A 12924-nucleotide genomic window follows, 5' to 3' on the forward strand; every position below is an offset into this window, starting at 1 on the left:
AATTTATATTCCGTTAAAAACAGTTATGACAATAGAAAACTGAACATACTGAGCACCTTCAAGGAACTGAAGTGTGTGAAGTAAAGTAAATGAAAATACCTAAAACCACATTTAATGAATAGACAGAAAAAATTCCCTCCTATTATCAATAGAAAATGGTTTTACAAAATTTACAATAAGCCTTTACCCATAGCTGCTTTGCCACCTGAATTTCAATGCATATTCATATGGAAGGCAAAAGCCACATCAAATTCATTAAGGAACAATTAGACATTTATACTGTATTCCTCCTTAAGAAGCTGTTCATTTGCTTTGGAATGTTAAGAGACTTAAGTGTTGAACATGTGAAATATGTCACTGCATAAAACCTTTGTAAGATCTACTTGTAATTTTTCAATCTTTGACACAATATCCAACAGTTGTGCCGGTGGCCTATCAATAGCATTAATATCTCTGATAATAAAGAGGTAGTGATCATAGTAAATTCTTAGAGAGCTTCCCCCTATGATGTATAAAAGACAGAGGACCCTTTGGTTTCAGAACAGAAATCACATGGTAAACCATCTCCAAGCCATAAAGCTGCTCAAGTTTCCTGTCCACCGATTGCCAAAAAAATAACTTTATGGGGCTTACCAGCCTTTAGTCCTTGTCCTCTGGAATTAATGACAATGAAGCCATCGCCATCAAGGATTTACTCTCCTGACTCAGAGACAAAACCGAGGTTAGATGTAGTTCAACCAAATCATGAGGACTTTTATTGGTTGTCAAATCAACGTAAGTTTGGCACCCTCAAGAGAGCTGATGAAATTTTTATTGTTCAAGAGCCCACATCTTCAAAACTCTTTAGAAGATCGATTTACTCTCTCAGCCTAACTGCACCAAGAACACCAGTGTCGCTACACTGGTGTTCTTGAGGAGAATCTTTTTCCTGACATTTAAAGATCAAAACATCTTGCTCTGAGGTCTAAGTCAAATATTCATTTTATAATGTACTCAAAAAATAAATAATTATACTTAAGAATAAACAGTTAAATAATGTCATTAATAAATTAAATAAAAAGAAATTGAGCAATAACAACACTAAATCATAAAAGCAAAACATGCTAGACAACTGAAAAAATTTAAATATTTAATAATAAATTTTAGTTAGAATAAAAAAATAAAATAAGTCAAACAATTTGAGTGAATATTTAGTTTAAAAATGTATAAACTAAATGTAAAACTATTTTTTGGTAGACATAATAGCGCCATATGTAATATAAATCTCAACTTGTTCAGTGTTTTGATTTATAATGTAAGCAACTAACTTTTTGTATATAATGTATTGCTAATCACAAATCCGTCCATAAATATAACAAAATTTTACATTTATAACCAACACTAAAAATAAACCCTTGAAACACGCCCAATTACAGAATCATACAGCAGCAAGGGATACTGTCCAGGCTCTGTGGTTCGAAGGGAGAATTGTGATACTTCTGCCACTTTTGCATTCCATTCGTTCCAAACATATTAATTGATGTAAGTAATTCATGTAATTTTATTTTTTTCATGGGTAAATTGCAGTTTTATTAAGCAATAAATTATTTACTACTATTTAATATCAGGCAATGATTCACAAATTTCAAGAAAACATATATACATTGACCTTTATTAATTTATTTATAAGAGGGTAGTTCTCACAATGAACATTCATAGTTCATCAAACCTCTTAAGTATGAAAATGAGTTATTTCAGTTGAATGGGTTTATTTTTATTACTTTTTTATAGCCTCCAGGATCACCTTTAGTATTGTTTCAGAGGATGAGATGAAATGACAGTTTTGTAGTGTGTGAAAATGGTTGATCTATATAAGACTACACTTCATTTACATTCATATATAGTGTCCTCATTCATCTCTTACGTAATACTTTACAATGGTTCCGAGGCTAAGCAGAAACAAGAAGGACAGCGCGTGTGAAAATGCCATGCCTGACCAGGATTCGAATTCGGGACCTCTGGATGAAAAGCCAGCTCGAATTGAGCTGGCTTGAATAAACGTACGATAGAAACCAGTTAATATTCCCGCTAAACAATGGAGACATAGTAACGTATTTTCTTTAGAAATTTCCTTATTAAATAAAATGTTGGATGAACTTGTACGAGGTAATTTCAAAATAATACAAAAACACATTTTAACTAATAAATTGCAGTAGTTGTAGAAAAAAATACTATTTAAACACCGATATTTACCAACTGCACTTCGTTAAATTTATTTTATTGGCAAGATTTTAATAATAATGATATTGATAAAAAAATAGCTTTGTTTGCGACTTTAAATTCAATAATTTTTGTTAAAAATGTAATCGACATATACTAATACCAAGTATTATTTACACTACACAATAGATTAAACAATCTAAGAAAATATTTTTGAGTACATTATGATTTTAAAGGTCATGAATCGGTTATGAATAAAATGGCGAGAGATGATGCTTTGAAGAGCAAGTTCTTATTATCAGAAGTGGAAGACTATTCTGCGATTAATGTTCCGTTGAAAACAACAGGAAGGATTAAGGTATTTAAGAAAAAGTATAGATATTTTTTTAATTATCTGTGTCTGAATGTAAATTACTAATCGGTTATCCATTTTGACTTGAACAGTAATAGTTTTTTTGATATTATTTTTCAGTTTGATTTTGGTGTCATTGAAGGTTATGTAATGATAAGACATTTATCTTCTACGGATTACAAGACGTTCTAGTGATGAAATTATTTCTTGCAATAAGAAGTGTAGTTTAGAAATAAGTTTTGATGTTTAAAAAATATAATAAAAATATTTAATATACATTACTCAAACATGTTATCGCTTTCTTATTGGTTTTTGTAAAAATTGTATTGTAAAATTTATTCATAGCATATTAGTTGTACAGGTTAATATTTACTTCCATCATATTTTGAAAGGAAACCGTTGTTTATTTTTTAATTTCATTATTATTTACAATTATTTTTGTTACTTTTGTGCATCCTCTAATAGTAAGCACTGTATCTTGAGGCATATTTTAACAGTTCATTGTTTTATTTTGGCCAATTAAGTAGATCCATTGAAATATGTTGTAATGAACCAAAAAATACATTTTGGCAATTTTAGCTAAATTTTTAAAAAATTCTTTTTGATCTGTACTGCTGCTTCCAATTATGATAAGTAAATGTGTTATGTTTTAATAACATGATATTGATAATTTTTTTTTTTTTTACCAAAAATTAGCCTGAACATTTCCAAAAGTAGTTCTTTTTGAAGTATGCACCTGTTACTCGCCCTGGTGTATCACAAGTATAGGAATATACTAGAATACAAAAACGATCGATTTAGTACTTTATGTTATTAATAGTGTCATGTCGTAATTTAATTGCAAAGAGAAATTGATGTAGACAGAATAGAAACTGCCCCCAGTTGCTTGTTGGAAATTACAAATTAATTCAAACCTTGGGGAATGTGATCAGATCTCAGATGTAATAATAATAATTATAATATAAAGCCAACAATTTCCTCGCAGAACATTCATCTTGTAAGTGAAAATTATCACACATATTCCCTGAAACAATTGTAAAGCCTAAACTTAAGCATCCAAAGCCTTCCTACTTCAACAAGCTCCTCCTTGTTCTTAGAGAATGAAAGTACATATTTTTGGAGAAAAGAGCATATGTGTTTACAAATATTATTTGTTAATTTATTAATATTATTTATATCTTGTTATTAAATATTCAAGTTTAGTATTAATGAGTTGATATGTATATAATAAGCCAAAACCATTTATTTTTTCTTTAATTTTTTTGCCAGTAACATTGTAGGTTTTAAGTAGAATTATAATTTGTATTAATTCATGTAATTAATTTTTTCAGTATACATGTTTTGATGTGTCCCAGAGTTTTCTGGTATTTGGAGCAACAAGTGGTGGCCTTTATGTGTTTAAAAGAGAGCCCTGTACTTTTATTCAGCTTCTTCCTAATAAGGTAAAATATTTATTTTAAAAGCAACTTATTTTTTAAAAAAAAGCATCTATGTATGCTTATACACTTGTCTGAGAAAACTTCATGATATCAAAGTTTTACTTTTGAAAGGTGTTACTGTTATACTCTCCTCAAATAGGTGCATCAATAAAAAAAAATATTTCAGTGTTTAAAAGAATCCTTACCTGAATGTTCTGTAAAACCAGATTTTATTTAGGTTATGGATGGTTGAGGTTGAATACATTTTTAAGGTAATTGTTTTCTATTATATTTTGCTCCAAATCTTTTCTAATTGAAATATCTAATATTTATGTAAAATTAATTTTATCATTTCAAAATTTTGGAAGTTAAAATTATGAAGTTTTTTTTACTATCAATATGTAGATGCATTATCTTTAAGCACATTCTAATCGTTTAACCACTGTATACCATTGCAATTTCCATTCTATATCTAGTCATGGTTTCATGTAGTTATGCTTTTGCAAGCTTGTGAGATGAACTAAATCCAAACCAGTTTCTAATTTAATATTGAATTCCGTATACTATCTGTTTGGAACTGTACAAAATGTAACCAAATGTTATTAGTAAATGTCATCTTCCTCTGTCAGAAGTAGGTGACGCTAATAAATAATAAATGGAAAAAAGAATCTGAAAACTGATTTCATAAGTACCTAAAAAAATATGATTAGAAAACTTAAGTTTACCGTGCAAGAAAATGATTGTTTGTAACATTTTGGAAACCTGTTGCAATCTTTTAGACAGGATTTTCTCTGTAGTTGAATTAATTTTGGTGTAAACATACTGAAGTAGACATGTAAAGACTGCAGCTTTTACGTTTGCACCCACAGCATCATACAAAATAGTGTGAAATTTGGGAGGATCCCTGGTGAAATTGGTGAGATCAATAATTCAAAAATTGGCAGATGATAATATATTTGGGGATGAATAATTCAAGTGAATGGGCATTTGGAGGAATTGAATTTAACATTATTAAGGAACATATTGACAAGACATCACAAAAAGACCACCATGATTGTTTGAAAATCTAGATCGTTGAAAGAGAAAGTGGTGGTTGTATTTTTTAGTATGAGAAGAGTTTTATAGCAAGTTGAGTTGGGAAACTCAGAAGACAGTTGCAGAGAATCTGTATACCAAGGAATGGCTGCCTAAAGTTGTCAAAGGTCAAGAAGCTGCACCCCAACTCAAAGATGGACACATGCTTTCTTCACCACAATAACACTCCAGTGTACCTCACTGAAGTTTGCTTAAATATTTGGCCAGCACTGGTATAAGACTGAAAGTACCCCTCTACAGTCCTGACCTCGTTTCATGTGACTTCACACTGTTCTTGCAGATTAAGAACTGACCAGAAGGGAGGCATTTTACCATAAATGATGAGGTTCTAAGGGCTTGGGATGATGAATGCACCCAGATCTCTGACAAAACAAAGGCATTGTTATCTTTGAAGACTAGTTTCAGAGGATGGAGAAGTATATATTGTAAGGTGGAAATTAATTTGAAAAATTATCAAAAGCAGTCATATTGCAAAACTTTTTATCTGTTTGACTCAAGATATTTGTCACTACGATATTGTTTTTACCCAATACATAACTGTAATATTTCCTGCAGTTTTTTCAGACCTTAAATTGTTTGGGTTTGGTGAACCTGAGTTATGGCAAGGACTGTTTCAGTCTCTGGATCATAGCTGTGTAACAATATTTCATCAACAGTAACTAGTTTTTACAAAAAAAAAATTATCTCTACATTGTTGAAAATACATTAAAATCAAGTTTGAGTAGTTTGTCTTTTTTTCATTCAAACTCAGAAATTATATCATCTGTTTAGTTGAAGCTTTAGAATACCAGTGTTGATAACTTAAAAGTCCTATGTGTTAGTTAGATATTATCATTTTGTTCACTAATTTCTTTGCTAAGATTCTATTCCTTCCAAAATCTGTTCACATACATGATTAAGAAGATTGACAGCTGTTTGAGAATCAAACAGTTGAAACAGCTTCAATTGTGTTGACATTTCTTGCTGAACAACAGCATTTGTGGTATGTTTTAAGTAATCTACATAATGTGAAGGGAAGGATAGAGACTTTGTCTTTTATTAAAATCCACAGAAAGCAGTCAAGAGTTCTTTAAGTCTTGCCTTCTTGGTAGCATGAGTATCAAGACCACATTTTCATCAGTTGCACGGTCGATTCATCCAGATTATTTCAAACCTCTACGTTCCAGTGAGGTAGATCCATCTTTTACAGGAGTGAAATGTTATTATCTTTCTAAAGTTACATTAGCCATTTATATAACATGTCAGGTGAATTCCTCCACTTTGTGTTGATAAAAGGATTCATACGCGTTTTCACAGGAAATAGCACATGTAGATTCACTGTACGTAAATTCTGTATATGCATATGTGTAGTTAGTACTGTAGGGTTTTCTGTTTCCCATACTCACAACTGTTAACCTTTCTGCCAATGTAAAACACTACCAAAAATAAGGCAATGAAAGAAACCATCTTTGTCAACACATTCCTACATGTCCATACCGATCTTTATACAAGACTTTTATCATCATCTCTTAAACTTTGTGTTAACTGTAATTTATAAGGTGTCATTTTCCATACAGCTGTAGAATTTGTAATTCTCAACTTGCCGATCTAGTTGATTTACCTGGACTAATTTGATAAGTGGCGTGAATATGATAGACTTGTTTTTCTGATAAGGAAGGTCTTCTAGAACTTTTCTTTTTACACAGACCATCAGTGTTTTCTAATTTCTTTTTTGTAATCGTAGATGGATTGTCGTTGTTTATTGTACTTTGTTCTGTAACTTTGCCGCACAATAGTAACAAAGTTTGTTTTGCTCTCAAAAAGTATTCTTTAGAGTACTAGTGGCAATCTTGTCCAGTTAGTTTCGAGACGATAATCAATATCGACGTACTTAAAAATATTTCATTTTTTAATTACATTTTTTATAAACAATTAAAAGTGACTGTTTCATTTGTAATCGCTGTGTAAAATAATATGAATTACTATATAAAGTATTCTCATTTTATATAATCACAGGTAACCACAATAAATAATTCTTTTAGGGTAAAAATTAATTACAGTTATGATAGAAGGCACCAGTTAATGAGTAAAAAAAAGTGTGATTACATTTTTACTATGCTGTATTTGAACTGGTGTTTTTCTATAAAAGTTGTGCTATCATTTCTATGTTGTTTACTATTTATAACTTTGTTGATTACAGAAAAAGAAAATGTAATATAGCTTTGGCTGAAAATGAAATTAAAAATTAATATATGAGGATTGATCCAGAAATACGGTTCCCAAAGAGCTCCAGCCGCATGGGAAGGTGTGATGCGAAATCCGGCAACACCGCTGTGCGCAGCTATTCCTCCACTCTCGATTCTGCCTGGCCGCACTTTGCTGCGCTGCTCAGTCTTGGCTCAGCAGCCGTCCAAGATGGAGGTTCCACTTGTTGATCCTGCCAAGTTCGAGATTCATTCTGTAATTTACTCTTTGAATGCCAAATGGACTCCACCTGTGGATATTCATCGTCAGTTGACAGAGGTGTATGGCAACAAGTGTATGTTCGTTCAATACGTCCGAAAGTGGTGCAGGGAGTTTAGTGCCGATCGGAAGGAAGTCCACAATGAAGAACGGAGTGAAAGACCATCAGTTTCAGAGGCAGTTATCGAGATGGTCCAACTTGAAGTGCTTCAAAGCAGGAGGATCACCGTCCATGAACTTGTTGCCCGGATTCCTGGGAGTTCTTCAGTACAGTAGAAAGAGCTTTGACTGAAAAATTGGGGTATCATAAGTGTTGTGCTCGATGGGTACCGCGGCTATTGACATCAGAACACAAGGAGAAACGCCTTGACTGTGCTCGCCAGTTTCTTCAAAAGTGTCAAGATGATAAGGAAGGATTGTTGGACTCCATTGTTACAGATGACGAAACGTGGGTATTTCATTTCACTCCCGAAACGAAACAAAAATCCAAACAGTGGTGTCACTCAGGGTCACCAGTTGCAGTCATGGTCAGTGTTTTTTGGGATCGTAAGGGGATACTGCTGATTGATTTCATGGAACCTGGGACAACAATCAACTCCGACAGTTATTGTGCAACACTAAGAAAACTACTAGCCAGAACCGCCAGCGAGGACGACTGACAGCCGGTGTAACGCTGCTTCATGACAACGCCCGACCTCATGTCTCCCGTCAAACCCAGGAACTTTTGACACACTTTGGGTGGACTGTCATGCCCCACCCACCTTACAAGTCCGGACCTCGCGCCCAGTGATTGTCACTTGTTCCCCAAGTTAAAGGAACACTTGAGTGGCCATTGCTTGCGGAGCGACGATGAAGTCAAAGAAGAGTTGAAACGCTTCCTCAGTGGGTTGGCAGCAGAGTTCTATAACATTGGGATATAGAAATTGGAGCACCGTCTACAAAAATGTGTAAAAAAAGATGGCGATTATGTAGAGAAATAGAGCAAAGTTTCTTCTTTTCAACAATGTAAATTTCTATGAGAATAAACAATGTTGTATATTTGTAAAATTGATGGGAACCTTATTCTGGATCTACCCTTGTATATGTGAAAAATCATTGAAAATTTAAAAAAAAAGTTAATCATGCACATCTGTGATGAACTTTATTGCAGTCATGTAACTGCTAAACTTTTTTATGTGATAAATTGATATGGAAAAGCTCACCTTTATTTGATAAATATAGATTCACATTGAAAAAAATTGAAGATATTAAAAATAATGGATATTTACTGTGCTTAACATAATTATTGTACTCTATTTTGTATTGTTCTGTTGTAAATAATTGTGTTTTTTTTTCAACTTAGGAAGGCCCTATTACATCTATATTAATATCACCTGATGAAAAGTTGTTTGCTTTTTCATCTCAGCGCGGGGTAGTTTGTGTGTTAGAGCGAACTGAGGGTGTTAGCACTCGACTGTTAAATCGTTCTACAGAACATTCAGGCACTCGTGTTACGGCATTGCAATGGGCAAACACTTCAGATCAGATATTCATCGGAGATAGTGTCGGACGTCTCTCTGTTATAAATGTGTCTCTTTTCATGGTGAGTCATTTGAATGCCTACAATATATTGAATATCTTCAGTTCTGTAGAATAGACGACGATTCGCAAATTATTTTCATTGTAGATGTATGTATATAATTACACATTAAAATCCTTTAAAAAAATATTCTGTAGTTCCAGAAATTTTATTTTGAAATATTTCATATGATTTTGTTTATTTTATACATATTTGTCTCATAAATGGAAATAACAGAATTTTGTTTGAAAACCAATGTTTATGTGAATAGCATTATATCGTCGATAAGAATGAGTGTTGGAGTAGCTCTAAGTAGGCTAGATATTTTAAAATACCTAACAAAAATTTGTGTAATAATATAAATAATGAATTTCAACTGCATTCATTCAATAAGAATAAAAGTACTGTCAACAAACACTAATTTTATGGGATTATAGATTTATAGCGAACAAATTTGATTAAATCCACTGACATTTTAAATTTTCACTTAAATCAACAGTTAATTTTTAAATTGATTTTTAAGTCAACAGACACGGTTTAAATCCAACAACTTTTCATTTACTTTCAATAAATGGATGTCTAATTTTAAAATATCATTACCAAGTTCGTGGATAACAGGAACAGAAGCAGCCCATTCGGTATAGATAACCACAACAATAACCAAAATTTTTTATATAAATTTTAAAAATTCTGTGTAATAAACTTGAATAGTAAAGTAGATAGTTGTAAATGAACATCTGGCATATTTAGTAGTATGGATAACTAATTTTACAACAGGCTACTTGTATCATATAAATTACTGCTTCTTGATTTGAAAGTAAATTTTCAAATGCAATAATTTCAATTTCGTCTTCCTCTACATTACAAACTTTTTTTTTATAAAAAAAAAAAAAAGAATAAAAAAGTAGATTCTGTAGTCACTTCTGACAGGTATTAATAATTGTTGCTTTTGACAGTTAGATTCTTTATATTGTACAAACATGTTTAAAGATACAAACAGCTGCAGTCTTATGAATCATAATTTTCTGTGAGTTAGATGTATAAGATCTTCAGTTCTTGGTTTTTTGAAACAAGATTGAAATATGCTTTTTTGAATGGTACTACCTTTTTACCTCGCACAAATATTAAAAATTAACTGAAGTATTTGTTCTTTGATCAGGCAAATTCTTTTGATTTTAAGCTTTTTTTTTCTGTTCTCAAATTTAAAAAAAAATCGTTCTGCCATGAGCCAGTCAATTTGAAATATGATGTTGTTAACAGTTTGTGCTGCATTACTATTTCCTATCTGACTTTAAAATTTTGTCCTTTATATGATTTTTTTTAAATTTTATCAGTTTTCCTAGACTATATCGGTATTGTTATCCAGTCTTATGCGTTTAACCTTTTTGCTGTCAGCCATTTTGGAGTGGGTTGTGAAAAAGCGTTTTTATCCTGGCATGCAGATGTTATTGAAACCATTGTATATCATGCTGTTTTCAATTTATAAATTTGAAAAATACTACTTACCCAGAAAATTATAAAGAATATGATTATGTTTAGAAAATATCATATCTTTCACTTTAAAATGTTCATATTACAAAAATAAATTTTTTTAAATAAAAAAAAAAAAATTAAAAATTTATTTTTGTTTTCCATATTCCTAACAATGTATTTAATTTGAAGAAAACTCACTATTGTCCATAAAATTACGTAAATTAATAAATAAAATCATGTAAGAAGTATGAAATTTGAATTATTATTTACAACGTTATGATAAATAGAAATTTGAGAGTACATGACAATTTTTGTCCTGGTTTTCTATATTGTTAAACTTCAGTATGTTGTGTATCTTCCTATTCATTTTCACTTTCATTTAAAATGTTACCTAGAACATCACTGGCACTTTCAGAGCTAATATTTGTGTCGCTTGTATTTTCACTGTCACTGAACTAGTCAAAATATTCACGAATATCATTGCCGGTAAGTCTTCCACTTGGGTCCAGTGGTGGCTCGTTTCAGAAAAAATAGACAAAAAAGAACAACAAACAAAAATCAAACCCTGAAATTAAATAAAAAGAATTTGAAAACATTTAACTAAACAAAAATAAGATTGTATATTACAAAATAAGTGAACGCAAACAAGTATTAGGTATGTGCAATGATGTCAGAAGAACATGACTTTCACAAACAAATGGTAAAATAACTTTCAATATCAATAATTTGTTGAAAACAGCCATCTAAAACTGAGTACTATTGATATACATGTAGAACCAATATACAACACTCAAGCACGATCTAGCCGGGGTTTTTTATAAATTAAATGAAACTAAAGAGTACTGGTAGATCGGTAACCTGACAGTTCGAGCACTAATTGTGGGTAATGATAGATTGTTATCCCTTACATTCAAAGGGTTAATATAAAGGATTAAAGGGAAATAGTTATATATTTTCATATAATAGTTGTAGTTTTCATCTATACTGAATTCTTATTTTATATTAAATGTATAATTTTATATTTTAAAAAATCCCATTACAAAATCCTTATTATTTTTTCACCCTTGCTTCTAAAGTTAGATCTAATAACCTAGCTCAGATCTAAAGTCATACTTTGTCAGCCCGATCTTTACTCTTTCACCTTTTTCTTGTATAGCTTTGTTCTGTCAAATGTCTTTTTTTATGGCTGTTAAATTAAAATATAACATACCGATTTTCCTAAAACTATAATGTGTTATTGTTTGATCTCAGTCTTTTTTTTTGTGATAGTCTCAATGATTACTTTAATTGTGTATATATTTCTGTTATTTCACCGTTCTCTTTTTGAAGATTACATTATAGAATTCATTCATTAGTTTTTTTGGAATTCATCTTTGACCTTTTTATTTATTTTACAATTCTTTCAAGACATTAGAAGGGACTTAATTGTCTTCTGTATTTCTCCTGGGAAAAGGTCAACTGATAATTCACTATTGGCCTTTAAGCGAACTTATTAAACTTTTCTGGTTTACCTTGGTTTGAACTCTATTTAGTTATTAAATAATATTAATCTACTGTTACTAGTTCTATGAAACGATAAGTCTTCCTAAGACAGAATTAAAAAATGTACATTGATTACTAAATTTATCAGTGTTACATTTAAAATTACATTAAAAGCTACATTTTTCCTCTATGACATGTCTAATAAACACTTTCAGGGGAGGCTAAAAGAGAAGCAGGAAACGTTTTTACAAATATTCTCTAATATCTATAAATTCTGACTGCACGATCCATCTTTTAATTGGGTTGATTCCAGTTTATCCAGATTGTTTCCTAAGAAAAACTCCATGCGATTCAAAAAGTGTTAGTTATGAAGGGTGGCTAAAATGTAATGCACAGTCACAATCCACTCAACACTCAAATCCATGCTAGAATTCCACGTTCTGTTGTTTTTCTTAATAACGATACCCAGGTTTCATCTCTATTTAAAACATTGAGAAAGAAGTCATGATAATGTTTCAGAAGCTGTTCACTATATACCTTTGTTGTTTGTTCTTTTCTGTGACTGCATGGCATCCACCACAAACGAATCTTACAATAGCTCAATTGTGCAATAATGTGTCCTACTTTTTCTTTCGTTATACCTAAGTGTGATATGAAGGTCTTTCTGAATTGATTCATTTGCCTCCTTCTCATCAGTTACAGAAACCAGTCAACCACTGTGAGGTTCATCTTTGATATTCATTCTACCAGCTTCTGATGCAAAAAATTTTATTGCTTGCCTACTTATTGTGCTATGTTCGATTAACAGTTTCATCACCAGAAACATCTTTTAGATGACTATAATTGTAGTATGTAGTGTTATACAGTATAAGCATGTAGTATTTACTTTTTCCACTGTTGAAAGT

General features: G+C 31.3%; 1 protein-coding gene across 3 annotated transcripts in view; it reads left to right on the forward strand.

Annotated features, from left to right (window-relative positions):
• Positions 1–2434: 2434 nt before the first annotated feature.
• The window catches only part of p (WD40 repeat domain-containing protein pink), a 38621-nt gene continuing 28131 nt past the window's right edge, over positions 2435–12924 (forward strand). For all 3 annotated transcript variants that reach the window (XM_075378785.1, XM_075378786.1, XM_075378784.1), the window contains exons 1-3: positions 2435–2557; positions 3883–3993; positions 8849–9088. In XM_075378785.1, coding sequence (XP_075234900.1) covers positions 2450–2557; positions 3883–3993; positions 8849–9088 — 459 coding nt within the window. In that variant the 5' untranslated portion in view covers positions 2435–2449. The remainder of the gene's footprint in view (positions 2558–3882; positions 3994–8848; positions 9089–12924) is intronic.

This window comes from Lycorma delicatula, chromosome 11 (assembly GCF_047948215.1).
Source record: "Lycorma delicatula isolate Av1 chromosome 11, ASM4794821v1, whole genome shotgun sequence".
NCBI lineage: Eukaryota > Metazoa > Arthropoda > Insecta > Hemiptera > Fulgoridae > Lycorma > Lycorma delicatula.